Source organism: Hipposideros armiger, unplaced genomic scaffold (genome assembly GCF_001890085.2).
Source record: "Hipposideros armiger isolate ML-2016 unplaced genomic scaffold, ASM189008v1 scaffold_82, whole genome shotgun sequence".
NCBI classification, from domain to species: Eukaryota; Metazoa; Chordata; class Mammalia; order Chiroptera; family Hipposideridae; genus Hipposideros; species Hipposideros armiger.
The window spans coordinates 120,924-137,336 of NW_017731432.1; the positions used below are offsets into that span (position 1 = coordinate 120,924).

General features: G+C 51.5%; 1 protein-coding gene across 5 annotated transcripts; it reads left to right on the top strand.

Moving 5' to 3' along the window:
* The first annotated feature begins 961 nt into the window (after positions 1–961).
* MFSD2A (MFSD2 lysolipid transporter A, lysophospholipid) lies at positions 962–13,013 on the top strand. 5 transcript variants are annotated; one of them, XM_019643895.1, is made up of 14 exons: positions 962–1,230; positions 2,670–2,801; positions 4,677–4,801; positions 7,825–7,948; positions 8,075–8,153; positions 8,386–8,543; positions 9,203–9,293; positions 9,413–9,534; positions 9,748–9,831; positions 10,395–10,478; positions 10,573–10,685; positions 11,287–11,430; positions 11,522–11,698; positions 12,535–13,001. In XM_019643895.1, the coding sequence occupies exons 1-14, from the start codon at positions 1,144–1,146 to the stop codon at positions 12,596–12,598; spliced, it is 1,584 nt and encodes a 527-aa protein (XP_019499440.1). In that variant the 5' UTR covers positions 962–1,143; the 3' UTR covers positions 12,599–13,001. The 5 variants fall into 5 exon arrangements, with proteins under 5 accessions (XP_019499440.1, XP_019499438.1, XP_019499439.1 ...); XM_019643893.1 differs by having other exon boundaries at positions 963–1,236; positions 12,535–13,013; XM_019643894.1 differs by having other exon boundaries at positions 963–1,236; positions 2,673–2,801.
* The last annotated feature ends 3,400 nt before the right edge of the window (positions 13,014–16,413 follow it).

Genomic DNA, 16,413 nt, shown 5'->3' on the forward strand with positions numbered 1-16,413 from the left:
CTCAGTACTCTTTTTCAAACCTTTCTTTGATTGTTTCAACACAGAGTGCCATTGTAGCTTTGTATCTCCCAGGGCTTCTTGTTGGGGAGACCCATTCAGTCAGCCTTCTGGTAATTTTTGCTGAGAGGGACAGAGCAGGGGTGTTAAGAAGGAAGGCTTTGGGATGGGAAAAAATCTTCCAGGCCTGGCTCTGCCACATCTGTGAGTCTGCCTTTCCTCAGCTGTAAAATGGGGATAATAATAGCACCACCCTCATTTGGTGGTTGAGAGGGCTGAATGAGATCATGTTGAGCATGGAGGAAGCCCTCAATAAAAGGCTGCTATCATCATCATAGTGTACTAGCTAGCGCCTGTGGTCCCATCATCTCTCCATAACTTGGGCGGTTCTTGCTGGCAAGGGGCAGCGACTGCGATTGCTTTGCCTTATCTTTCTCCCTCATCGCTGAGGGTCCCAAAGATGCCAAGCAGGAAGAGGAAATGGTCGGTCTTGGAGAATGAAAGAGGGGAATTGGTACGGAAATGCCAGTGCTACATTCTCCAGGTTTGGCTTTCAGGGAGACTCAACCTGATTCCAGATTTTAAAGGGGGAGGAGGGCTCCTGAGCCCGTACCTTTCCTAGGCTTGGAGGTCAGAAGTCATGGGGTGTAGGCTGGACTCGGGGAAAACTTTGGGAGACCACTGACAGGTCACTTTCAGACTCGGGCCTCAGTTTCCTCGTGTCAGGTGGGGCTGGGCTTCTCTTGGGTTGCTTCGAGCACACGCAGCCGAAAACGCGTTCCAGGCTTTGAGAACGTGCTTCAAAAGGCAAAGAGCCCCGGGGCGGGTTTGGCAGACTCAGGGCCGACGGGAGAGCGGATTGGCTGAAGGGGAGGCAGCAGGGCTCCAGCATTGGCCGAATCCGAGAGGGCGGGGCCCAATCTTTAAGAGGCGCGAGGGGGTGCGCCTGGGAGTGTGAGCCGACCGGCCTGGTTTACTTGTGTGTGGGGACTGTGGGGACTGTGGCGGCTGTGGCGGCGGCGGCGGCTGTGGCGGCTGTGGCGGCGGCGGCGGCGGCGGCTACTATCGGAGCCCGGTCGGAGCGGAGGACGGCAGAACAGAGCAGCATCCCGGCGTGCCGGTCCCAGGCGGCGTGGACCGCGGGTCATGGCCAAAGGAGAGGGCGCCGAGAGCGGCTCCGCAACGGGGCTGCTGCCCACAGGCATCCTTCAAGCTGGTGAACGCCCGGCCCAGGTGAAGGTGAGGGCCTGGCACACGGAGTGGAGGGGAAGGGTTGGGGGGCAGGCTGATGGGGGCGTAGAGGTATATATAACCTTGATTCTGGGACACCTTGGGCTACCCGGAACAGGCGGGCCCAGGGTCAGGAGGGAGCCCGGAGGTGCCCTGGGGCTAGGGGGTGATGGGGAAGGTTTGTAGATGTGGGCGCCCTTTTTTGCCCACCTCCTCGCCTCCGCGGAGTGGCCACGCTGCCGGCAGCACCACATGGTACTGGGCTCAGCAGCCTAGCTGGTTTCCATTTTTCTGTGACAAGCGGCTTAGAAGCCAGAGAAACCCTAGAAGGCAAAGAGACCCCAGAAACCTAGGAAACGTCCCTTGGTTTCTCATTTCTCACCCCCTACTCCCCACCCCCGCATGCCTATGCTTGCGCCTCAACTCTGAGGGCCGCTCAAGTTCATTCATAAGAACAAGAGCTCTGCTCTTAAAGGAACTACATTCCTCAGGCGTTTGTGTGAGTGTGGGTGTTGGGGCTCAGGCCCGTGCTTTGCGGGTCTTGACCTTCCGGGCCGTCCCTAGCTCTCTGTACACAATAAAGGACTGAATGAAATCAGGTGGCCCCAAGGAGGGATCCCAGCAAATAGATTTCTGCCTGGGAGGTGACTGCCCTTTCCTTTTAATTTTATTAACTGATCCTTGGAAGGAGCGGGGTAAGCAATTAAGCTGCTGCTATGTATGAGTAATCTCTACTTTCCCTGGGCAACCTCAACCTCCCCAGTGCCTCATCCAGAGAGAGCTCAGCCCTGCACCCAGAGGCCTTTCCTCCCCTCTCCAAGGTTCCCTAGATGCTGAGGGAGGGTAGGACAGCTCCTGGGTTTGCCTGAATCTGTGGCTGCCTACAAGGGCCAGGGACACTCTGGGACAGATGGAAGGAACAGCTGTGCCTGCAGCCAGCTGGGATGGGCCTCTACAGCTCTCTAGAGCCGTCACCCAGTAGGCAGGTGGGTCCTGGCCTCTGAACCAGGGCAGGAACTGGGGCTGGGCTTAGGAAGCTCTTGGCAGCAAGAGGACTTTCAGGTTGTGGCAGTTGGTGCTGGGTGGGGACAGGTCTGCAGCAGGAGCACCCTCTTCCTCCAACTCGGAAAAGAGTATGGCTGAGGCTTTTGGGGTGGGAGGGAAGTTTTTAAGGATGATGGGCTGATAAGACTCTGGGGGAGGAGTAGGGTGGGGGGGCGTGGCTTAGGGGCAAATTTCTCAGTATGGATTCCCCTTTTCCAGGTTCCTAACAACAGAGAATACCTTTCTTGTGGGGAGTGCTATCTCCTTAGGTGGGAACAGGGCAAGGCAGACTTGTTTCTCCTGGCAGAGTTGGCTGGAGGGATGGTCCTGCCTCTGGAAACTTCTAGGGTGGAGGCCAGGATTGTGGACCTTTTTTCATCTATTTTTCTTCTTCCCAGAAGGAACCGAAGAAGAAACAACAGTTGTCCATTTGCAACAAACTTTGCTATGCAGTTGGAGGGGCCCCCTACCAGGTGACAGGCTGTGCCCTGGGGTTCTTTCTGCAGATCTACCTGTTGGATGTGGCTCAGGTGAGTGGGGTTCATCCGCCAGGGCTCCTGCAGCTTCTCGAGGTGGGACAGACTAGGGATTCCCGGGTAGGTTCATTCAGTTTCCTTCGTTTGTGAGATGGGACTGGGAATTCCTACTTCGCTGCCTCTGAGAGTCACAGTGGATGAGAAATAAGAAGCCTTTGGAAAGTATCCAGAAGGGGAGTTTATCCACCCCAGGAGTCTTAGCTGGCAAGGTCAGGCAACTCCTCTTTGCCTGGCAAGAGCAAGTCTGGAGGGGTAGGCGGTGGCGTGAGGGAGAATGGAGCCCGCTGGTAATGCTGTTCTTAGAAGAGACTGGCACACTATGTCCCCAACTGGACAGCAGTCAGCTGGCTTGGCTCTGGGGTTGGTGGGTGTTTCCAGGCATGTGGATGAAGTGCATCTCATTTTCACCTGAGGAACAGAGGCATGTCAGTGGGGCCCCACAAGTGCTGGGCTGAGTTACGGTGCCCCAGTACCCAGGGTCTTTGACTGGGAGAGGTACTTAGGGTGAAGCAGGGCTCCTCTGTGCTTTGAGAACCTTTGGTCAGCAGCCTGGCATCCTTGTCTGGATGGGAGAGTGGGAGGCTAACAGCCACAGCTCTCAGGGCTCGCATACTGGCCATCTTTTCTATTTAGCATCTGACTTTGCAAGCAGGGCATCTTAGTTGTATCCATTTATAGATGGGGAACACTGAGCCCCAGAAAGGACAAATGGCATTGTTCAGCAGCTAGTTTTCAAGCAACTTTCATGGGTTGGGCCCTAAGTAGGGTTCATATAATAGAAACCTGCAGCTAAAGTGTAAAACTGTGTTGTAGTGAGTGTTAGAGTTGGAAAAGTCAGATTAGGGAGATGGCCATGTGGGAGAGGCCACCAGTTTCCCAGCTTCCTGGAGCAGTAGTAATAGTAGGGCTTTGATGGATGTAGAAAAGTCCAGAGAGGCTGTAACTTCAGGCCTAGAAGGTTTGGGGGGAGGGAATAGCTTGAGTGGGTAGTGACAGGCCATTTTTTTTTTTAAGATTTTATTTGGGAATTGGAGGAGGGGAACAGTGTTGGGGAATTGGGGAAGGGGACCAGCCAAGTTGTTGTTCTTCAATTTTCATTGTGGAAGGCGCTAGTCGCCGTCTGGTTTCCCATCGGCAGCTTGTGACCTCTAAGCTGTAGGTGCTGTGTTCAGTCTTAGTTGCGGGTGGGTGTAGCCCACCATCGAACAGGCAATCTTGTTATACCAGCTGAGCCATCCTGCCACTGGTTGGCAGCTCAGCAACAGCTCGGCTCAGGCGCAGCCTCACTGGCCCATGTGGGAATCGAACCGGCAGCCCTGTTGCTCAGAACTCACACTCTTCAGCCAAGTCTTAACCAACTGAGCCATTTGGCCGGCCCCAACAGGCCACGTTTTGGAAACATCTGTAGGTTCCTTTTTCCACATCCAAGATAGAGCTTGACCCTGTAAGGCAGGAATCATAACTTCCATTATATGGATAGGGAAATTCAGGTGCACTGTAGTCACTCAGCAAATGCTAATTCTGGTATCAGGTGGTTTGGGGCTCAAGGCTGTGAAAGGGAGGCAAGGAAATTATTCTGGATTCATCTAATTCATTCGTTCTAATTGAGTGTTTTCAAGGGCAAATGAAAGGGAGGATGTAAGGAGACAGTTCTGGGAAAGTTTCTAAGGAGGCGCACAGTGCTACGGCTATCAGAGAACTATTACTGTCATTATTATCAAGACAAGTGGAGATGCTTAAGGCCTGGGAGCAGCATAGACTGCCAAGGGCCCAGCCGTGTGGGAAGAGAGCCCCTGCTTTTGCCTACCTCTGAGGGTTGAGGTGGGTGGAAAGATGAAGGGGTCATCCTTTGCCTATTCTCCATTCCAGGTGGACCCATTCTATGCCTCCATCATCCTATTTGTGGGCCGAGCCTGGGATGCCTTCACAGACCCCTTGGTGGGCTTCTGCATTAGCAAATCCTCCTGGACCCGTCTGGGCCGCCTTATGCCCTGGTGAGTAGAAGAGGCTCCTTCGAGGTGGCAGAAGGCAGGGCTTCTGGTATGTCTATTACCCTTCGGGTTTTTTCCATCTGGTTTGTCACAGGCTGGCGGGGGACGGGGGGTGAAAAGAAGGACTGACGCAAAAATCTGAGTGTTGAAATCCCAGCCGAGGCCTCAGCTGCCCCAGACAAGGGCCATGGGACGCCCTGCCAGTTCATTCCCAGACTGGCCAAATTGTTAGAGTGAGCTGCTTCCCCCAGCCCAAACCCTATTGCTCCCCAAGGTCCATTCCCTTTAGTGAAGCTGGAATTCTAACTTCTCCCACTTAGTCACTTCCCACAGTGGCAGAAGTAGCGCTGCATAGTGGTTGAAAGGTTACACTCTAGAGCCAGCCTGCCTCGGTTTGAATAACCACTTCACCACTTACAGCTGTGCAACCGTGGAGGGGTCACTTACTATCTCTGAGCCTCAAGTTTCTTCGTCTGTAAAATGGGGATAATAATATGCCTATCTTACAGGGCTGTGGTGAGAAATGTTTTTTTTGTTGTTGTTTGTTTTATTTATGCAAAGTACTTAGAACAGTGCCTTGAACATATTAAGTAATATGTAATTTGGCACCCCGTCAGAGTGGCTCCTAAAGGGGTAAGAGTGGAAGGCAATATCCAGAATGAGATGGCAGACCCATAACCTCCAGCCCCTTGGTACAAACCCGACAGTATTCAGCCTGAGGCTGTCTGGCAACTTGAGGGGAGGTGGTGCTACTGGTCAGACAGTAAAGGGAGATATACAGCGCAGGCTGACTGGCTAGAGCTTTGGTTCCCTCCAGGACATCCTGCTTGGTAGTGGTGGGGGACATGTGCCTTTCATCTCCAGCCCATCCAGGCTCAAGTGGGCGCCTTCCTGCCCCAGGGGCGCCCATACCTGGTCTCCGGCCTTCAAAGCTCTTCCCACAGTCCCCGCCCCCCATAGCTTCCTTTCCCACGAGGCCCCCCTCCTACCTCCCACCGCAATCTTGCCAGTGCCTGGCTAAGACCCAGGTTAAGGCCTTTGATCCAAGCTTCAGGGCCAGGGGGCAGGACAGCCTGCTCTACCTGGGCAGGCTGCGCTGGGCTCCTAACAGGCAACTGGAGCCACTCATGAGGTTGGACCCTGTACCCGCCTCCCTGGCAGCCTGTGGAAGGCGGGGCTCTGCTGCCACATCTCCTCATGTGGCCCAGCCAATGGGAGGCAGCTGCTCTGGCCAGTCCAATGCGGGAGCAGGCCGGGTTACTCCCAGTCACTTTCATTCCTCATCTGCTGCTGCTGCTTACGTTGCTTACTGCTTACGAGGAGAGAGGATGGAGTGTTTGACAAAGGCTGACGTCCTTGTTCTCTGAGGAGACACGTGGATTTGGGAGGGGTGAAGGAGAACAGGGAGGGAGAGCTGGGGAGGCCCTCCCTGTGGCCTCTCCCTGGGCAGGTGTGGCAGCCAGCTTGGTGAAGTTGCTGAGGCCCTTCAGGCTAGTTTCTGATTTAGTACATGTCCTCACCTGTCCGGGTGTAACTCCTGGTGATACCTCTTAAGAGGTATCACCATCCTTGTGTCTGAGGGCACACTGGACCACTTGTAGGCTGAGGGGCTGCCTTGTAGTATATGTGACCTCCCTGTCCATACCAGTTAGCACCTGGGTCCCTCCTCAGGCCTGGGACCTGGCACCCCTTCTGTCAGTGTAGGAAGAGGCTGGGCCTTTCCGGGTTTGTGAGTCCTGTGACTCACTCTTCTTCTAGGCTTCAGACCAGGCCTGCCCTCAGCCAGCATTTAAAAACCCCTTCAGACCAGGAAGACTGATTGACACCTTCCCTGGAGTTCCCAAGGCTATCTAGTGAGAGGCAGGGTGTCCGCAGGGTCACATGGGGAGGCTGAGATGCAGCAGGGCTGGACCTGAGGTCCGATTTCCAGCCCAGTGTGTTCTGCAGCTCCCTGGCGATGGGCCTGTACTCTCCCCCTGAACTTCCTGGTGTGATGATCACAGCAAACACTGTCCCAAGCACTGTTCTACATTTTAATATCAACTTATTTAAGTCTCAAATTACTTCAACCCTAGGAAATAGAGCCAAGGTCCTTACACTGGCCTGTAAGGCCCCACGTGACCCATTTCTTCTCCAACCTCATCTAATTCCATCTCCCATGCTCACTCCACTCCAGTCCCACTGGCCTCCTTGCTATTCCTCATACCTGCTGGGCACATGTCCCACCTGAGGATGTTTACACGAACTGTTCCCCTTGTCTGGCACACTCTTGCCTCAGATGTCTGCAAGGCCACCTCCCTCTTCTCATTCAAGTCTTGGCACAGATGTCACCTCAAGGAAGGCTACCCTGTCTACTTGGTTGTGAATTGTGTCCCTGTACTCCTAATCCCTATTTAGCCAACTTTATTTCTTTAATCCATAGCAATTAATCACCTCATAATTGTTTATATGACCTTTTTATTGTGATTTTATATAATAAAATTTACCATTTTAACCTTTTTTTTTTTTTTTTAAGCTGAGCCATCCTACCACCTGTTGGCAGCTCAGCGGCTGCTCAGCTCGGGCCGGGATTCGAACTGCTGTTGCTCAGAGCTCAAACTCTTGAGTGAGCTCTTAACCAACTGAGCCACTCGGCCGGCCCTAATTTTAACCATTTTTAAGTGTACGATTTAGTGGCATTAAGTACATTCATATGGTTTTGAAACCATCATCATTATCCACCTCCAGAATTCTTTCACATCATCCCAAACTTCAACTCTGTATCCATTAAACAATAACTCCCCAGCCCCTGGCAACCACCATTCTACTTTCTAGCTCTATGAATTTGACTACTCTAGATGCCTCATGTAAGTAGAATCACACAGCATTTGTCCTTTCGTGTCTGGCTTATTTCAGCTAGCATAATGTCTTCAAGGCTCATCTGTGTTATAGCATGTGTCAGAATTCCCTTCCTTTTAAAGGCTTAATAATACACACACACACACACATATTACTATATATATAACATCTATCCTCCCCTTCCTTAGGATCATCTTCTCCACGCCCCTGGCCATCATTGCCTACTTCCTCATCTGGTTTGTGCCTGACTTCCCACAGGTCCAGGCCCTGTGGTACCTGTTTTTCTATTGCCTCTTTGAGACCCTGGTCACGGTGAGTATGGGTACCTGGGTATCACGGCAGGGCTGAGGGCAGTCCCAGGGGCCTTTAGGGTGGGTGCCCGAAGCTACATTTGTCTGTCCATCATCTGACTGGCCGAGGGCCTCTCTTCCATGCCAGTGTTTCCACGTTCCCTACTCAGCTCTCACCATGTTCATCAGCACAGAGCAGAGCGAGCGGGATTCAGCCACTGCCTATCGTAAGTCTCTCCCCAGCCCACTGATCCTACCCACCAGGAACCCTGGGTCCCCTGTAGAGCAAGGCAATGAGTTTAGTCCAAGGTGCCCTCTGCTCTACCACCCTATAGCTACCCTACTTGGAGCTGTTACCGTCACCTGGGGCTAGAATTCAGCACCTATCCATCTGACCTGCCTCCCTGGGGGCCCACAAGTCACAGGTCCCCTCCAAAGGACATTCTTTTCACTGCTCAGGGATGACTGTGGAGGTACTGGGCACAGTGCTGGGCACGGCGATCCAGGGACAAATCATAGGCCAAGCGGATATACCTTGTCTCCAGGACCCCAATGGTTCGGCAGTGACCTTGGAAGGTGCCAATCGCACACACAGCACCACCTCACTCAGAAAAACGGTGAGAGAGAAAAAAAAAAGAAATAAAAATGAAAATAAGGAAAAAAAGGGAAAAGATAAAAAAGAAAATAAATAAAGACCAAATAAATAAATTAAGACGAAAGAAAGAAAGAAAGAAAGAAAGAAAGAAAGAAAGAAAGAAAGAAAGAAAGAAAGAAAGGAAGAAAGGAAGAAAGGAAGGAAGAAAGGAAGAAAAGGAAGAAAAGGAAGGAAGGAAGGAAGGAAGAAAGAAAGACTTGCGGAACCATGGGTTAGTTTGCAGTCATCCTCAAAATAGTAATAATAGCTAGTGTTTGTTAAATGTTGGGCATTTGATATACAAACTATTAATATGCCCACTTTGCAAATAAGGAAGCTGAAGCATAGAGAGGCTAAACCATTTGCCCAGGGTGATAGAGTTAGTGAGTTCCAGAAACTAGATTGGGGGAGAATTGAACTGTGGGCTCTCAGACTCCATAGCCCAGCTTCTTAACATTTTGTTCCTCTCGACTTTGCCCAGCCCTGGGAAACAGCAGCAAGCCCAGGATGATTCTCCCATTTCACAGATGGAGAGGCCCCAGAAAAGAAGGGACTGGTCTAAGGTCATTGAGTGGAGCTGCTGGGAGTTGGGATGAGATCAGACTGACCATCTCTCAATGTTGCATTTATCCCCCTTTATAGCAAAACGCATACCTGCTGGCAGCAGGGGTCATTGCCTCCATCTACGTTGTCTGTGCTGTCATCCTGGTCCTAGGTGTGCGGGAGCAGAGAGGTGAGAAGCCCCTGGGGAGGTGGGCAGGCCCCAGCACACGATGACTTTGTCTCTCTGCCTGGACCTCAGGCCTTGGGAGGGACCTCTGCTTTTTCTTCACTGTCCCCTCTGGCCCCCAGAACCCTATGAGACGCAGCAGGCTGAGCCGATGTCTTTCTTGCGGGGCCTCCGGCTGGTTATGAGCCATGGCCCATATATCAAGCTTATTGCCGGCTTCCTCTTCACCTCCCTGGCTTTCATGGTGAGTCGGGGCCTGACATGCTCAATTGGAGGTGGGGGTGTGCACTGGGAGGGGGCAGGCAGAGGACTCATGATGTGACAAGTCTGAGAGACAGGTGGAGTTGGGGGAGGGTAGGCAGAGGTCCCCGGAGCATGGGTAATGTCTGGGGGAGGCTCAGCTCCAACTCACATCTTTCCTTGTGTTTCCTTCCCTCTCCTTTGCCCTCGCCCCCAGCTGGTGGAGGGGAACTTTGCCTTGTTTTGCACCTACACGTTGGGCTTCCGCAACGAATTCCAGAATCTGCTCCTGGCCATCATGGTGAGTGCAGGGGCCCCGAAGGTGGATAGACAGCCTGGGCTGAAGTGGCATAGGCTGCGAGATGGTTCTTTGGAGAGTCAGAGGATGTTTCCCAGACTGACCCAAGGTCATGAAGAGATGAGGGAGGTTTCTCAGAATATTTGGTTGGATCTGACCTACAATTACTTAGGTAGGACTGTGAAAGAGTTTGGGTGCATTTATCAAATCATGTTGTACCCTTAAACTAATTCAATGTTATATATATGTCAGTTATATCTCAATAACATGGGGGGGGAGAAAAGAAAGAGTTTGGGGTTAGATGTTCAAGTAGAGAGCATAGCAAGAGCAAAGAGGTTGGAGGCCAGGAACTTTGGAACTTTGGCTCAGTTGTGCTCAGAGAAGGCAGATTGGGACTCGCTCTCAGCTCTCCTTGGGAGCCACCAAAGGTGCCTGTCAACTTCCTCACTGTCCAGATGTGTCATCTGCTGTGAGGCAGAGCTGAGAGCACTTTTGGGGTCCTGGAAAGGGCAGGAGGGGTTCCATGGCTCTCACCCACTTCCCTCACCCACTTGGTCCATCCACAGCTCTCGGCCACACTCACCATTCCCCTCTGGCAGTGGTTCCTAACCCAGTTTGGCAAGAAAACAGCTGTATACGTTGGGATCTCAGTGAGTGGGGCTGAAGGGGTAGTGCCTGGGCTGGGCTGGGGGTTGCTGGTGGGAGCCTCTCAGCTGACTCATCTTTCTGCACCTCCTCCTCTAGTCAGCAGTACCATTTCTCATCTTGGTGGCTGTCATGGAGAGTAACCTGATTATCACATACGTGGTAGCGGTGGCAGCGGGCATCAGTGTAGCAGCTGCCTTCTTATTACCCTGGTAAGTATACTGGCCCACCTGGGTATGTTCCCCAGTCCCCCACTCCCCACTTCTGAAGCTCCCTGGAGAATTCTATGGGGGCTTTTCCACTTGCAGGCCATTCTGTGGGTCCAGGTTAGGGCAGGTCTTTCAGTAAAGTTGTACAGGTTGTGAACTGTGCAAGAAAATCTAATCAGATGGGAAATGGGGGCTTAAATCTGGCCTGCACGCTACATGCCCAGCTGGGAAGTGGGGCTATTTCATCATGATGGGCCTTTTTTTCTCATTCACATGAAGTTCCCATCTCCTCACTGAGCTGTGTGCCCATGGGCCTGCAAACTCCCAGAGGGCCACCTCTTCTCATTGACACAGAGGGCCGGCCGAGTGGCTCAGTTGGTTAAGAGCTCGCTCAAGAGTTTGAGCTCTGAGCAACAGCAGTTCGAGTCCCGGCCCGAGCTGAGCAACCACTGAGCTGCCAACAGGTGGCAGGATGGCTCAGCTTAAAAAACAAAACAAAACAAAACAAAACAAAAAACTCATTGACACAGAGGTGCCAAATGGGCAGTGGGGATTTGGAGTTGCTCGGTGGGTGGGTCCTCATGGCTGCCACCACCCTGTATAGGTCCATGCTGCCCGACGTCATTGATGACTTCCACTTGAAGCATCCCAACTCTCATGGGACCGAGCCCATCTTCTTTTCCTTCTATGTCTTCTTCACCAAGTTCGCCTCCGGATTCTCACTGGGCATCTCCACCCTCAGTCTTGAGTGAGTGGGGTGGGGGCCTGGGGCAGTGCTGGGCAGGGATAGACCCTAGGTACCCCATCCTCACCATTCCCCTTCCTTTTGTGTCCCACAGCTTTGCCGGGTACCAGACCCGTGGCTGCTCCCAGCCGGCAGGTGTCAGGTTTACGTTGAAGATGCTGGTGACAATGGCTCCCATAGCCCTCATCCTGCTAGGTTTGCTGCTTTTCAAGCTGTACCCCATTGATGAGGAGAAGCGGCGGCAGAACAAGAAGGCCCTGCAGGCTCTGAGGTGAGAGCAGGGAGGGGGCGGGGAGGTGGGGGAGGGGCCGCACAGTCTAAGTCCTCAGCTCGTGCCTCCTGTGACTATGTCCAGACTTCCCTCCCATATATCTTCCCTTGATGGCTCCTCCTCTGCCCCTTCCCTCTGCTGCTCTGTAATCATGGCAGCTGACATTTCTTGAAAACTTAGCTGTGTGCCAGGCACTGTACAGTGCGGGATGGCTTTACATTTGAATGAATAATTTACAAAATGCTTATTGGAAGCCTACTGTGTGGCAGGCATTGCTTGAGTCTGCTGAGTGAATGAAACAAACAAAAATCCCTGCTCTCAAGGAGTTTATGTTTTAGACAAAGCGCATTCATGATCTCCGTAACAACCACCCTTGGTGTCACAGAGTCCTATGATTCCCTCTGCAGATGAAGAAACTGAGGCTTAACCAGGAAGGGTGACTGGCCCCGCTGATAAAGGGTAGAGCTAGGTTTGAGCCCTGGAGTCCTGACTTCACCGCCTGCACCCTTCATATTTCTCCTGGCATGCAGGACCTCAGGTGTGGCCTGAGCCCTGCCCTTCAGGAGACCAGAGGGCAGGGGAGTGAGTCGTGCCAAGCCATCAGCCAGCTCAGGCCAGAGCATAGTCCTGGGGCTTGTGATGTGTTGTGGGCAGCAAGAACAGTGGACAAACCAACCAGCAGTGTCTGGGCTGGGAGTGGGAGTGAGCAAACTACACATGTCTTGTGGTTTGCTGACAGATGGCTAAGACTGCCGGGCCAAGATCCCATGAGGAATGATGCAGGGAGGGGCAGGGGAGAGGTCAGGATGCTTCTTTCAACCCACTTCCTCTTGCAGGGAAGAGGCCAGCAGTTCAGGCTGCTCTGACACGGATTCTACAGAGCTGGCCAGCATCCTCTAGGACCTGCTGTGTTGCCTGAAGCCATCATGCATAGGGCCTGTGTCATCAGGCCACTTGAGGAATCCAGGCCTGCTTGTCTGCTCACTGAACAGCTGGTCTCCAGGTGCCAGGAAGGGAGCCAAAGACGTGAGAGTAAGTGGGCCAGGACAGCTCCTATGCCCACCTTGGGGCAGGCTATTCATATAGCCACCTGCCTCCCCTCTCCCCGCCCTTGGGGCCGAGCCCTGGGGCTGCTACTGTGAATATGCCAAGGACTGATCGGGCCTCGCCCGGGACACTAATGTAGAAACATTTTATATGGAGACTAATTAATAACTTAATGACTGTGTACATAGTGTGTGTGTATATGTATATGTCTGTGAACTATTAATGTTATTAATTTTCATAAAAGCTAGAAAATGGAGCTGCCTGTTTCTGTCTTTGTTCTTGGCCACTTGGCCAAAATTCAGAGAGTGAGAGGCAGCACTGAGCCATAGGGGCCCTGGGTGGGGAGAAGGGAGAATGTGTCACAGGGTGTGATAACAGCATCAGCGATCATTTACTGAACACCTACCTGTACCAGGCATGGTGTGGGTGCTTTACATTCACTTTGCTGGTGTTCTCACTTAATCCTGGAAACCATCTTGCTAAGTCAGGATATGTCTCCATTTTAAAGATGAGGAAACTGAGCTCCAGTGTCAAGAGGGACTTGGCTACCATCACATAGCCAAGAGTGACCTAAGTGGAGCTGCCTCAAGGGGCAGGGGGCAAGCATGGCTTTAGACAGGCATGCTGGAGCCAAGACACATTGGATCTATGTCTGCCAGGGGGACCAGGGGCCACAGGTGCATTCCAGGGCCAGGCAGGCGGCCTACAGAAAGGACTGCATCTAGATCTGGGGCTGTGAGACTCCAGTATGTTAACCACCAACCTCTGCTCCCCTGTGTCTGACAACTACCAACATACCATCAGACAGATGTTTGCTCTGCCCAGAGCGCTGTGCTTCCTGTGTGTGCCTGAGCAAGTAGGCCTGGCTGTGCTGGGGCAGGTTCTGTGGGACTGAGGCCCTGTGGAGTCTTAGCGACCTGAGATTCTTTCTCCACAACTGTTAATGACAGTGTTGGAGGGTGAGAATGTACCTGGCTCTGTGTGTGTGTGTGTGTGTGTGTGTGTGTGTGTGTGTGTGTGTTTGTGTGCGCGCGCTGAAGAGAGGTGCTGGTGAAAACTACCTCTGGCCGGGAGGAGGGTGGCCGGGGGAAGGCCTAGTTTGTAGCATTTGTCTATTTCCATGGTGTAAATCCTCCCACTGTAGTCAATTTCAAGTTACCAATGGTGCTATCTTGCAAAATTCCTGAGAAGTTAACATTTGGCTCCTGCAAGCGGATAGGAGCCTGCCTCTGCATATCACTGGGTTTCACACACTTAAGCCAACCTCCAAAAATCGGAAAGGCAAAGCTGTTAGGATCAGGAGCTACCAGTCCAACCTCTTTATGTTCTGGATGGATAAACGAGGCCCAGAGAAGAGAAGCACTAGACTATTTAGGCTTGGTTTTGACTTTGGGTGTGGGGCTTCATTTTTTTGCTAATAAAGTTCTGCCAAGCCACTTTTATAAATTTAAAAAGTGTTACTAACAGGCACTTAATAAGTATCAATTAAGTTAGTCAATTATAGCCACCAAATCCAATTTCTTAAAATATTTTTAATTTCCTAAACTACTCAAGCTTGCTTTTTTCCCATCCCTACAGTTACTTACCAGGTGTTATCTTCTCTCACTTGGATGATTATACCAGCATCCTACTGGTCTCTGTCTTTGATTTGATCTCCTCACATTTTTTCTCCCAACTATCCAAGATAACCAAGGAGCTCTCCTGTTTAGAAACCCTTCTGTGAATCCCCATGGCCTTCAGGAGGAAGCCCAAGCCCCCTGCTAACCTCTCCAGCCCCAGATCTAGATGCAGCCCTTTTTGCAGGCCACCTGCCAGACCCTAAAATACATCTCTGGCCTCTGGTCCCCCTGGCAGACATGGGCCCCATGTGTCTTGGCTCCAGCACGCCTCTCTAAAGCTATTCCTGCCCCTCGTGCCTCTTGGGGCAGCTCGAGAGTCCATGCCCCCTTTGTTGTGGTCTCCCACACCCAGTCCAGGGCCAGGCATGGTAGGGTAAGTGGGACTTGTGGTGCTGAATAAATGCGAGCTATGACAAGAGGGCTTTGTGAGCCAGACCCAATTCCTAATGACCCATTATGATGCTTCTCTCTTGGTCTCAGTTTCCCCAACTGTACAATGGGGATTTGGAATTGCAAACTTTTGCCTTTCTCCAGTTTCATGCTCATGGAAAATAACTCTCCTTTTCAAAGACAACCCCGCCCCTCCCTGGTTGGGGGGGGGGATGGTTTGGGTGGTACAGGTGAGGGAAGTAGGAAAGCAGTCTAGGGTCCCAGGCACCCCTTGGGTCATTGGCTACTCCAGGTCCATTCTGGACAGCTCGTACCTATTCATTCTTTGGGAGAAGTGCTGTCTTGACTTCCTCTATGCTTGGATCCAGCATCGCCATTAAAACCCCTTCGTCTCCCTCTTGGCTGTCCTGCTGCATTCAGCAAATCCCCCCCCCCCCCCCATCCCTAATCCCTACTAAGGACCAGCTGTGGCTTTGCTTCCACCTGCTGGAAGAAAGGGGCAATATCTTTCAACATTGCAAAGAAGGAATTCCAGATCTGTCATTGACTGGCTCTATGATTTTAACTTTCCATTTATTGATCAAATATTTATAATGGGCCTACTATGTGTGATGCACTGGCTAGGCTCTGAACATAGAGTGGTGAACAAAATAAATAAAGCTTACATTCTCAGTGGGGACCAAAGACAAATGGACATACGAGGTTGGACAACTAAGTTCACGAACTCATCCTAGGACAAGTGCTACCTACCTCATTGCTGGATATCACTACAGTCACCATCGAAGTACTCCCCTTGGGAAGCTATGCACTGACACCAATGCCTAGTCCGCCCTTCAAAGCAATTTTGGAACTCTTTTTCTGGAATGGCCATCAGAGCTGTCGTCGTATTACCCTTGATGTCCTGAACGTCATCAAAATGTCTTCCTTTCAATATTTCCTTTATCTTCAGGAAAAGAAATAAGTCATTGGGGGCCAGATCAGGTTAGTAGGGAGGGTGTTCCAGTACAGTTTTTTGTTTACTGGCTAAAAGCTCCCTCACAGACAGTGCCGTGTGAGCTGGTACATTGTGATGCAAGAGCCACAAATTGTTGACGAAAAGTTCAGGTTGTCTAACTTTTTCACATAGCCTTTCCAGCACTTCCAAACAGTAAACTTGGTTAACTGTTTGTCCAATTGGTATACATTCATAATGAATAATCCCTCTGATATCAAAAAAGGTTAGCAACATCGTTGCAACAAGTTTATAAACTTAATTGTCAGACTTCGGTATCCATAAGATAATTTCAGATTGTAACGAGCACCATGAAAGAAAGAAGCGGGGTGATGTAATAGAGGGGACTTGTGTGGAGGCTATATTAAATTGAGAACAGAAGGTTCTGAGAAAGTGATGTTTGTCTTGAATCACAAAGAAGGAGACTTGGCAGACATTCGAAGAACTTCCTGGAAAGCACTGCAGGTAAAGGAGACAGTGCAAAGATCCAGAGGTAGGAAAGAGCTGGTTGTATTTGAAGTACTGAAAGAAAGCAGTGTGGCCAGAGTGTAGTGATCAAGAGGGCAGGTGGTATGAGGTGAGTTTGGAGAAACAGGTACTAGATCATCCAGGGCCTTGTTGCCCACAGTGAGAGTTCGAATTTTATTTTGAGAACAGCCAAAAAGCCA